General features: G+C 51.2%; 4 protein-coding genes across 4 annotated transcripts; 2 read left to right on the top strand and 2 right to left on the bottom strand.

Annotated features, from left to right (window-relative positions):
• Nucleotides 1-9: 9 nt before the first annotated feature.
• CABS01_16774 (uncharacterized protein) lies at nt 10-879 on the top strand (the record flags this gene model as incomplete). The annotated part of the gene is made up of 1 exon (XM_060550104.1): nt 10-879. A coding segment is annotated over one exon (870 nt), but the record flags the coding sequence as incomplete, so codon positions are not given.
• A 697-nt stretch (nt 880-1,576) lies between these two features.
• CABS01_16773 (uncharacterized protein) lies at nt 1,577-2,398 on the bottom strand (the record flags this gene model as incomplete). Its single annotated transcript, XM_060550103.1, has 3 exons — nt 1,577-1,631; nt 1,682-2,199; nt 2,315-2,398. 3 exons carry the CDS (start codon nt 2,396-2,398, stop codon nt 1,577-1,579), a joined length of 657 nt encoding a protein of 218 aa, XP_060403594.1.
• A 1,922-nt stretch (nt 2,399-4,320) lies between these two features.
• On the top strand, nt 4,321-5,082 carry CABS01_16772 (uncharacterized protein; the record flags this gene model as incomplete). The annotated part of the gene is made up of 3 exons (XM_060550102.1): nt 4,321-4,548; nt 4,596-4,958; nt 5,065-5,082. The coding sequence occupies 3 exons, from the start codon at nt 4,321-4,323 to the stop codon at nt 5,080-5,082; spliced, it is 609 nt and encodes a 202-aa protein (XP_060403593.1).
• A 4,336-nt stretch (nt 5,083-9,418) lies between these two features.
• CABS01_16771 (uncharacterized protein) lies at nt 9,419-10,401 on the bottom strand (the record flags this gene model as incomplete). Its single annotated transcript, XM_060550101.1, has 2 exons — nt 9,419-10,274; nt 10,334-10,401. 2 exons carry the CDS (start codon nt 10,399-10,401, stop codon nt 9,419-9,421), a joined length of 924 nt encoding a protein of 307 aa, XP_060403592.1.
• Nucleotides 10,402-10,938: the final 537 nt, after the last annotated feature.

The following is a 10,938-nucleotide window of genomic DNA, read 5'->3' as shown; positions in this document are numbered from 1 at the left end:
CAGGCAAGCGAGAAGACCTTGGGCGGCCTCGAATCCGACAAGGAGTCTCAGGGCAACGTGCGGACAACTTCTCAGCCTCCCGTACAAAGGCACAACGAACCCCCCGTCGGCGACTGCAAGACCAAAGGCCCCCCCAAAAGCGACGTTACCTCGAATCGTCGCCAGAATCCTACAAGCCAGTCGGAAGCCTTTCTCCACCAAAACTCAAACACCGACTGCGTTGACGAATGCGCAATTGATGATGATTCCGAGTGGAAAGACTCCATCGAGAATGACAACACGTCTAGCGTTGACGAGACTGGCAAAAGGTCTAGCATTGACGAGGAGACCTTTTTTCAGCGTACCGGCAACAACAGCAAGCTGACCTCGCGTCGCTCTCTTATTACCATGATGGTGGTTGAGATGGACAACCGCGGAGGGGTAGGGACTGTTGCCTCTCGGTCTATCTCAACACTTCCGTTTCGTACCAACCACCCGGCCCCGCCTACCTTAGCCGTCTCCCCCAATGATTCCGGCGACGCTCCATTGATAATGAAGCGCGATAACGGCTGGCCGTCTCTGAAGCCCATCACCGAGGTGCCACGGTTTGCTCCTCGGCCTATCTCCAAGAGTGCCAGCCGTTGGTGCGAATCCGTTCTCTCCCCCCGAACTACACGACGAAACATGCTAGCGACAGAGTGGCCCGACTCTCTCCGAAGTAACGTGCTTCGGGAGCGCCAGCAGAAGCTGATTACTGCCAATGCAGTGCTCAAGCGCCACTGTTCCTCCCACGACATCGCGAACCTGAAGCAGTACCCCAAGAGCACCTGGACCACCACGAAGGAAGATAGTGTCATCACTTCTCTATACTTCAAGGATGTCCACCTAAAGGGATGGTGACGTGCATGGTCGCGAGATGGGAACTCTGGAGTCACTACGGCGACAAAATCCGAATAATTATTCGATTCGCGCGACTTCGAATGGGGCCGCGGAGGCCTTACTGTACAGAGACGCGCATTGATCTGCGGAACAAGCTGAAGGAGAGATGGATTCATGATAATGCGGCAGGAAGCGATGGTAGTATTTGTATATACAAGAGTGACAATCTTCCGATACATTCGCGACGAGCGCACTCAGCATGTCTTCGTTAAATTAAAAACACGAAGAGAAGCCCGATTTCGAAGATATGGGTTGTTGCAACTAAAAATCACACAAGACAGTGCGCACTGGGAGGGTCCAAGGCATGTGACCGATGCTGGTTTCAAAGGTGCCGCGACTAAGTTCAAGTACATGATGATCTGGGTATCTATGGAATTGTTGCTGCTCAAGAGACAAGTTGACAAGTTGGAGAGCTTCGAGGTCCTGACCAGTGCGCGCTCTCTCGATGCTGTCATGAATGCCAGGCACATCTCTTGAGACAGTCTCTCACTTCCTCGAGCATTAAAATTCCCGGCTCTCGCCATGTCTGGTTTCGTTGCCAGACTTGGCCTCCTTGTGGACTACCATATGCGATGTCTTCTACGTCGTTAACACAACACAATGCCAAAAGCCAGGACGCGCGCGATCTACAGTGCTCAGTAGTCCCAGTACAACGCCTTCAAATGAAAGGATTGGGAGGGCGAAAATCCAAGTAAGCCACGTAGAAAATCAGACTAAGGTCTCATAGTTAGAGCAAATCAATGGAGTGAGGCAATTTGCTCACATCTTCTTCTTTTCAAGCTCTATCGTCAGAGCGTTGGGATACTTTTCGTGACAACCCCACTCTGAACGCAGGCATTGATTTTCCTTCATAGATTGAAGCATCGGGGCACCAAAACCATGCACCCGATCAAGGGGCACACAGTAGGGTGCAGACAGACCGTTGTAGATCAACTTGCCCGAGTCGAGTAGTAGGTAGACCACCCAATGGGTCATTGGAAATTCGAACTTGAATTCGGGATCTAGCGCAGCATCTCTCTCCGAAGCTGCAGCAAGAGTAGTACTATCGTGCTCGAAAGAATCGTATGGCAGAACACAAAGGGCTGGAGCTAGATTAGCAACTGAAGTCTGTAATTTCAAGATGTATCGAGTCTTCTGAGCCAGCAAGCTCGGGTTGACTGCGCTCTCGAAATGATTGGCTTCCGTACCAGAAGTTGAGTTCTGCCCGGCACTCAGAGATCTTTCCGCACATGGACCGGCGATAGTGCTTCTTTTCTTGGATTTAGAACGTTGATCGTATGTCTGAGAGGAGTCTATTAGCTTCGTTGTAGATATTCATCAACTCACTCAACCGTCACAACGCGGAAGAAACCTGGCCTCATGCAGTAACGGGGGCGCTTTCAAAGCTTTGGCTCACTCTTGAGATGAAAAATTCTTCCGCAATTGAAAACTCATTACATGGTGAATTTCGCATGAAGAAAGTTGTGGTGTTGGCTGACATTGTATACCTCAACTGTGTTTAGAGAACTTGATGGCGGGAATGACGACCGGGAAAATGCCCCCGGGCAGGAAGATAGACGCATACTTATATCAGGGGGGTCAAAGTTGCGAACGTTGAGGTGCTTCCCCCAGAAACGAGGAAAGAGACCCAGGGTACCCGTACAAGACCCTGTCATCGCTGAAGCCACTCAAATTCAGTGGGGAGCGCATAATTACTTCGAGATGCCACTCAAACGGCGAAGTCAGGCCCGCGAATTCGCTAGTCACCGGTTCGTTCTCAAGTTGACCAGCGCAGGCCGCGTGGAATTTTTGTTACGGGCCATAGGTATGAAGAGCTAATCAACCCAAAGGTGATGCGGTGCCCTCAGCTATGTTAATCACCATGAGGCGCGAAACGGATACTCAGCGCCAAGAAGCAACCGGTGTCTTAGCATCGCGCATGATAAAGAGAAAGGGCTATGCCATGGGAATTCTCTTCATCCTTGAGCCTCCCGACATTAACTCTGAAGGAGGTGAAAGAAATGTCTGCGTCTGGATGGTGGAGAAGAATAGCTGCAAGCTCGTCAGGGAGCCCAATGGCACAGCATTGACGTTTACTGTGCAGGTGATTTCGGAATGATCCTTGATAAGCTCTACGGCTACTATGTTGAATACGGATGCGACCTGGCATGGAGTGTGGTGACCGAAAAATCTTGTAAAGCCCTGATCACAACGCTGCTAAGGCAAAGGGCACAACGAACGATGAATTGCGGCTTCGACATAGGTGAATGTCCAACACCACAGATGGACAACTGTGTCGATTGGTATATATGGCGTTGATGCCGCATGCCAAACGAGTACAGCGAGATACGTGCGAAAATATCGAGGCTCTTCTTACTGTGGCCCTATTCACACCGCCTGATTCCTGGCTTGGGCCGCGCCGTCGATCAGCCTGCGGCAAGGTCCTGACGTGGTGCGTGAGATAGCGTGCACGTATATGGCCAAGCTGCCAAGCTTCTGGCAATACCGAGGCGGCCCGGTGAATGTGGCGGACGCTGTTTCGTTCTCGCACATTACCTACCTATGCCCACAAAAGTTCAAGTAAGGCACCCGATGCACAGCTGAGTGAGGTATCGTCACTCATGCATGGATGAATTTCATCCATATTGGTTGTGGCTCTGCGATCGTCGGGGAATAGTCATGGACCGGATTGCATTAAGCGGAGTGTCAGGCTCAGGTCTGACTGTGCATATATGCTGGCAGTTCACCGACTTTGAAATGGTCAGGGTGCCCGGGGGCTTAGGATTCTGATTAGTAGCCGCATATATCAGGGGAGAGAGGGCGTGTGCATTTTGTGTCGAATCATCTTTATCACATCTGTCATTGCCGGTCCATAACTAACCGCGCCTTGATTGCGCATGGGGCTAGTCATTAGGCAGCCGTGGCGGACTGCATTTGAATTAGACTAGTTAGGTCGAAAACTCGCCTCCCGCCCATGCGGCGATTGACATACTCTGATACACCTTGGTTCGGGGACCATTCCCTTGTCAGAGGGTGCAGGGTGGGTGGAATCGGTCGGTGAGACAAGAGTCATTCGCACATATGCGTACGTTGTCACATCTACCTTCGTCGCTAGAAGTTCATTTGTGGGTACTATACAACCAATCCAGTCATAATGACTCACCAACAATAGCTCTCAGAAAGCTTGAGTTGCTTCATCGTGGCCCTTGCTTGTCATTGTCTTGTTGTACCTCTGCATCAGACATGCTACCAACCCAGCCTGCATCAGATCTTGAGCTTCATCGTATAAGACAGTGTCATGACCTCCAAGAACATGGCGAATTTTGATTCGGAAGCTGTATTTCAAGTGCTTCACCCATAGGAAACAGTCCGTTCAGGGTTTTAACGCATTCTTTCCGGCTACATCATTATTCGACGCCGACCATGTCATCACCTTCTCTCATACCACAACCCCCTTCAATCTACGATGATTCTTCGCACAGAATGATTGAGGAACGTCATGATAAAAGTCTAGATGGCGGACGCCGCACCGGACACATCATTTCATTTTCCAATGTCGAACTGTCGATGTCATCCACGATCCAATACACTGAACATGTACTACATGGCGCTGAGACTCCGGGGCGGTTCGGCGGCGCAAGCCGCCTTCATGTGAGTTGGACTTTCTGAGTTTGTTAGCAGATACTGACAGTTCCAAGTCGTCTTCGAGACATCAAGCTGCCAATCCTCCGAGATCCGACGAGTCCATCTCTGACACTGGACACGTCGCGCCAAAACCTGATGGCACAAGAATTTGCCTCACATCGCATACGGCTCCGAACTCTGGAATTCCGGGTCAACCCTCGCTCGAGGCGGGTGGAGCGAAGGAGGCGAAGTGTTTCTGCGAGAACCTGGAGCTCGGCATTATGCCGCCTGCTCAACTAATCCACAACGGTAATCTTTACAGAGTAAAGCAAGACCCAGTTGAGTTTCTATCAACTTTGAAGAAGCCATTCACGGCTCCATTTGGATATGTCATATCGCATGGTGCCAAAGACTGGGTCACGGAGGGAACCTTGGTCGTAGGCTGTGATCGATCGGTCCTTGCCTGTTTCCAATGTAAGAAGACCGTTAAATGCAACGCAGAGCTAAGACCTGATCAGATCAATGGGCTCTTTTCAACTATAGTATGACCTGACTCCTTAGACCTGCTGTCATCCTCGTAGATGCCATTCAGAACGACCGAAAGGAACGAGATACTGATACGTTTCAACATACGCCATCAGGTCTGGGCAGAGGTTGAAGGTAGTACCTACATCAGGATTGCAATTTGTACAGGTAGCGCGGTTTATCGAGGTTGAGGCAATAAAGTCATTGGTATTCAGTTGATGGATCCGCAATGGAGGCGCCGTTTGTGACGTCAAGTATTTGTCTGTACGATCTGCACGACGGCCAGGATTTTCGTGACCTCTATTCCCAGAATACGGCAGATGAACTGCTCGACGCGGACCAAAGCTCTGAGGTCGCATTCCTAGAAGATTGCTCTGATGAAATGGCCGGCCGAGGGCTTGTGATTTGGTTGCAGGCTACGCTCCCTAGTCTTGGCAGCCTTCCGGCTTTGAAAAGTCTCTATGTAGGGAGTAAAGGTACGTAGGCGGGTGATGGCACAAAAGGTGCATGATCTCCTGCGGGAAGGTAAACGATCTGAGTGGGACTAAAGCAACCGTTCTTTCTTCTTGAGGTGAAGCTGGTGTTCTATCCTTCTCTCACGCTGCCCCGTCTAGCCCTCCACCGATGTAGCCGGGACTTCTATAAAGTATCTCGATCAGCAGTGCCCGCCCAAACGAGTCCCCAACAGTGACGGCTAGATACACATCGGCACTGGGACGGATTTGCATCATTGAAATGAGGAACTTAAAAGAAGCACTGAACATATAACTAAGCTCAGAAGACGCTGCCCCTAAATTACAGAGTTCCAACATCCGAGCGCTGCCCGGGAGTAGCTGTCAGCGCTCAACTGACTGGGTAATTCCGCATTGTCTCACATCTCAACGGACCGAGATATGGTCAACTTCTCCCTCTCGGGACGATGTAGCTCAACGGTGCAATTGAAATCTCGGTGTGAGGATGGCCCCTCAGATTCGTTGGCTGATGCTGACAAGTATCAACTATCAAGCCCTTGGAGAACAGATTGAATGGGTTATCCGGCCTGAGCGAAATGCCAGACAGGCTAGTTCTCCCAGAAGATAATCTAGGAGCGCTCGGCAGTCACCCGCTCACTAGAAGCAGATAGCTAATCGCCAGGCCGCCGGAACTGAGGAAAGCGGAGCAACTCGATGCAGTCAAAGCAAGCTCCAATGAAGGCTGGGAATGCCTTGCTTCGATCGCCAGACCCTCGGAAGAAAACAAAACTTCACCGTGGCACTGTAGAACACTGAAGTCTGTTTCATGCCATCTAGAACAGTGATGATCAACGGGCACGACTTCGAAAGAGTAGACAATCCGAGAAGGCGCATACTCGGATGTATCGAGGATCTGATACTACTTGCGAGGAGGCTGGGAAAAGGACCTTCTCCGAAGCAAACTAGCCTATCTGAACCTTTGAGAAGGCGAGATGTTTCGATTTCTTTACTGATGACCCGCGCAGCATAATCGAACGCGGGTCGTCCTGGAGCCGAAGAATGCACAGACAGAAGGCCACCCTCTGGCCTGCACGACGTCCAGTCGGGCGTCCGAATGGATCCGCCAAGAGGGAGTGGAGCATCATAGGGCCAGTGTGCTGGGGTCAGTCCCTCTGTTGCAAGTCAGATGGGGCGTCCTTCAACAACAAGGACAGTGTACATGACACCAAGCCTGGAAGTCGCGACACGACCCCGGCTATCCGCGGACAAGGGTCTCGTACCGCCTGCTCGCCTTCCAAGCACCCCAAATTGGGTGGCTTATGCGCCGCAACAGGGGCCGCCGCGCGTGTCAGACCACCAATCACACACTGCCTAGTAAGCCCGATTTAACTCAATCATGTGGTTGTTTGCCAACGATACGCAAACCCCTGTCAGGTCACCTCCCCTGCCCTCCGGGCGGAACAAGCCTGCCAGGATCCGGCGGATTCTCTACAGCCCATGTGTAACTCACCTTCCCAGATCAGCTACCTCTTTTGTGCAGCTCCGCTTGAGGTGACCTGTCGAGTGTCGCTGCAGCGGGAAACACGCGAAACCACTGCCTGTCTTGGAGAGTGCTTGATCCCGGGAAGCTTCTCCCCTTCCTTATCCCTACGTTAACCGCACTATGTAATGAACACCGCTGGGTGACTACGGACGCCAGAACGCATGGAAGTGGATCGATACCTTTGGGAGGGTGTCAGGGCTTCGTGAAGTCGACAAGGGATCGTTCTCTGTTCCGAGGCCTGGCCCAGGGCTGCCCTTCGGGCCACTCCTAGTGACTCGTCGTCGGTGTATACGGAGGAGCCATGTCGTGATCATCGCTGGGAACGTGATAATGCGGGCGAACTTCGGAAATATCCCAAACTTGACGCCTCTAATCTCCGACCTTTCATTAAGTTGTTCTTCAAGCTAGCAAGGTCTCTGAGAGCTCGTTGCAGCATCTTCGTTCGTTGTGTGAGGGCTCCTCAGACCTGAACCGTCCTGAGAGGGTCTCCATAAGCGGCCGCTGGGATACGTAGTCCACGCCTGATCTGGCTGTTCTTGACCAGTTGCGGGACATCCGGTGATTTGAAACGCAAGCCTCTCAGCCAGGCCAACAGGGAATATGGGCGGTTGACTTGGGCGTCAGTCCCAGCAGGCAGTGCTCCCAGGATGATTCCTGCTCCGAAAGACCATGAAAAAGCCGCTCTAGACTCTGCCAGATGACTCGACGAAAGGGGTGGATTCGCAAGACTTGGCGAGAACGATCTGCGCGCCGAGCTGGTAAGACTGTGAGTTGCCTTATCAACCCTGACTCTGCAATAAATTCGAAAGCTGGAGAGCCTGGATCCCCATCTGGGTAGCCAGTCATCTGTCCGTCTCATGCAGCCAACCCACCCTACCATTTGGTAGCTGCGCCGCCCATAACGGAACTACACCAACCAACCTCTCTGTAGAAGAAAGCTGGCTCACACTCACACGCCTGCCTCGCCGTAACGAGGAACCAGTATTGAGGACTGACTCCCGATCTTATCAGTTTCTCATCAAGACACGCAGAATTGGGGGTAATAAGGATTTTGCATCGCGCCGATAGCGGTACGGTTTCATCTGCAAGCCATCAAGTACCTTGTCCTGCCATTATACCGGAACAAATTTTGCCTTCCTCTCGAGAATCTTCGTCGTGGCGAGCCTCACTTTTACTCAACGGATCAGCAGAGTCATGTCAGGCCGGATATATCCGGCTAGCTGGCTTGATAAGGCACTCTTTGCAAAAGGACATCAATCGACAGGTGCACACGTGTAAAACCAAGCAATGATACGCAATGCTTCCATCTCATAGATTCCTAGCACTAAGCTGAGGAAGGATTATATAGAGTCTTGATTTTACGTCAGGTCGAGAACTAACCATCTTTGATACCCTATGTATTAGCGGATTCGTCGACATATTCAGATATGAAGCCTGGTGTAGAGCCAGTCCTCGACCCTGATTGGACCGGAAGAGAATGTGGGAAAGATGAGTCTAGTGGCTTAGCAGCATCATGGACATCAAGGGACTTGTCTCGAGTTACATACGGAACCAACGAATTCTAGGCGCCCACAATTATCGCACAACGACCTTGATGGTCTTTCCAAAGTAACTTCATAGTTACCTCTGATTGTCGAAGCGGAGAGAATGCCAGCTGAATAAGGTAGAGAAAAGTTTCGCTGGTTTCTCCGTCTCTGCTTATCAGTCAGTTGTCCTTGACGCACGAAATGACTTCAATTCATTCAGTTTCGCACGCAAGCTGCCCTCTTCCGCGATTTCCTTTCATAGTTGCAGCCCAACAATGTCTATTTTCTCTGCTATAAGAGGCTTTCAACTTCCTTCACCTTCTATACTTGTACCAAAAACAGGAAACGTCATGACTGAGCATGTTCTCTTCTATAACTTACGATGGCCGCGCGATTCTATCCGCAATGACTGCAGGGCCTTCATGTTACTTCATCTCTGGACTGACGATTCAACCTCCATCGTTGATCACAGAATCACGGGGTGTCATGGCTAGATCAAGGCAGGTTCATGGACTCACGCTCTCATTCTCCGCATCTGGTACAATGGAGGCCGCCGCCCTCGGGACTCACGAATGCCCTGTGGTGCAAGATGTGTTATCCTGCTAACTTAAGGGATGATAGAGTCTGATGGACTTTCGGGGTGCAGAGTCTGAATGAAGGCACCGATTAAGTTGTATCAGTCGAATCGAAGCCCGCTCTGCCAGCGAAGCAATCATTCAATAAGGTCCTGTCACAACTGGTCTACTCTAGCTAGATATCACCGCTCAATCTCGGTAAGGTAGCTAGACCATGCCGTCACAGATCCCCGCAAAAGGTCAAGCATCGCACAAAAATAGTTCCTGACGACGGTTTTAGGCCGTCCGTCCACTCGCGACGAAAGTTCTGAACTCCCCGGTAGATCTGTACCACAAGATGAGACAGACTGCCCTGATGGCACAAATCTTGCAAAGCCTGAAGGCTACCTCGCGAGTCACCTTGTGTGCTTCGCCGAATGACTCCCGATAGCCTTCGTAAGCCCGAGAAAATTGCTCTTCTGCTAGGTTGAGTGCGCGCCACTCGCCGCTCCAGACCCTCAATGCGTAGTGGTTCCCGAGAATTGTGCAGAATAGCAGTGTAGCAGCATCGTTCATGCCATACTGCGCTGCGGACGTTTCCACAACTTGCCTCAACTCGTTCTCTGCCGCCTCAAGCGCTTCTCCTTCGACTTCAAGCAAAGTAAGCGAGGCAAGGTTGGCTTTGATACTAAAAACCTGTCGATGGTCTGATGATTGCTGCTGTTCCATGATGCGTAGCGCATGAAGGAAATGTGCTTTCGAGAGATCGTTACGAAGCATTCCCCTGTATACGTAACCGAGAATGTTGTGCGCGTTCGCGACCACCAGCGAGTCGGCTTGTCCGGACTTCAGAATCTCATTGAACAGAGCCTCCGCAGCGCGCCAGTCCATCTCATCGGTCAGAATTAGACCCAGGATGATGGCGGTGTCCAACACCGAGGGGCCCTTGACGGTGGATATCGCGAGCTGGCCCCTCAAAATCATGATACAGGTGACTTTTGCATGATGGTGAAGGCCAAGATCGCGAAATCTGGCTGCCAAGTCGCGAAACATCGGTCTTTCATCGGGTCCATCAACTGCGAGAAGGCCGGCTGCTTTGGCCGTACGTTCCACAGTGGTTTGCGAATCAAGAAACGCCTGATTGAAGTGCTGGCTAGTTTGAGCAGTTAGTTAGCGAAGTATGAACATAAAGTGACTTCGTTGATGGCTTACGCAAAGTAGTTCCAAAGGACCTGTTTACAATCCTCGGTGGAGGGAAATGACTTCAATAAGTCTTCCATCACTTTGGAAGCCAGGAAATGAAACAAGGACTATATTGGTTGGCCAGACGAAGAAACGTAGGTAACTTGGGTATCTATATACCAAAGACAGGCCGATTCAGTCACTTTGCCAGTGGTCCGATGGCCCAAACCGGGATATGTCTCCGGGTGATTGATATGCAACCACGCCGGCTGCAAATCTTTCGACCCCGTTGCACGTTCATTCGAAACAAGGCTGGTCGATGACCTCCTTGGCATGCAGTATTTCCATTGTCATGGTAGATACATGTCTGCAAATGGCGGACCAATTCAAAGTTCGTTTCCAGGCATCTCACGATGTGGTCCTTCCACATGCCCATATGCCTGGAAAATCCTAGCGCCACTGACTCATCAGTTGAGGCAACCACATGTTGTCCAGACTGAGCTGCGTCGGTCTCAAATCCAACGGCACAGGTATCTCTCGCCTAGGTGAAGTCTATACCAGGGCCTAAGTAAATAGCGTTAAGCGGTGAGCACGACCTTCACTGGGATGAGTCAGTTTTGTTGGGTGGGGGGGGG

This window comes from Colletotrichum abscissum (genome assembly GCF_030869225.1).
Source record: "Colletotrichum abscissum strain IMI 504890 chromosome Unknown Scaffold_148.1, whole genome shotgun sequence".
In the NCBI taxonomy this organism is placed as follows: Eukaryota; Fungi; Ascomycota; class Sordariomycetes; order Glomerellales; family Glomerellaceae; genus Colletotrichum; species Colletotrichum abscissum.
This window is presented reverse-complemented; position numbering and strand designations above follow the sequence as displayed.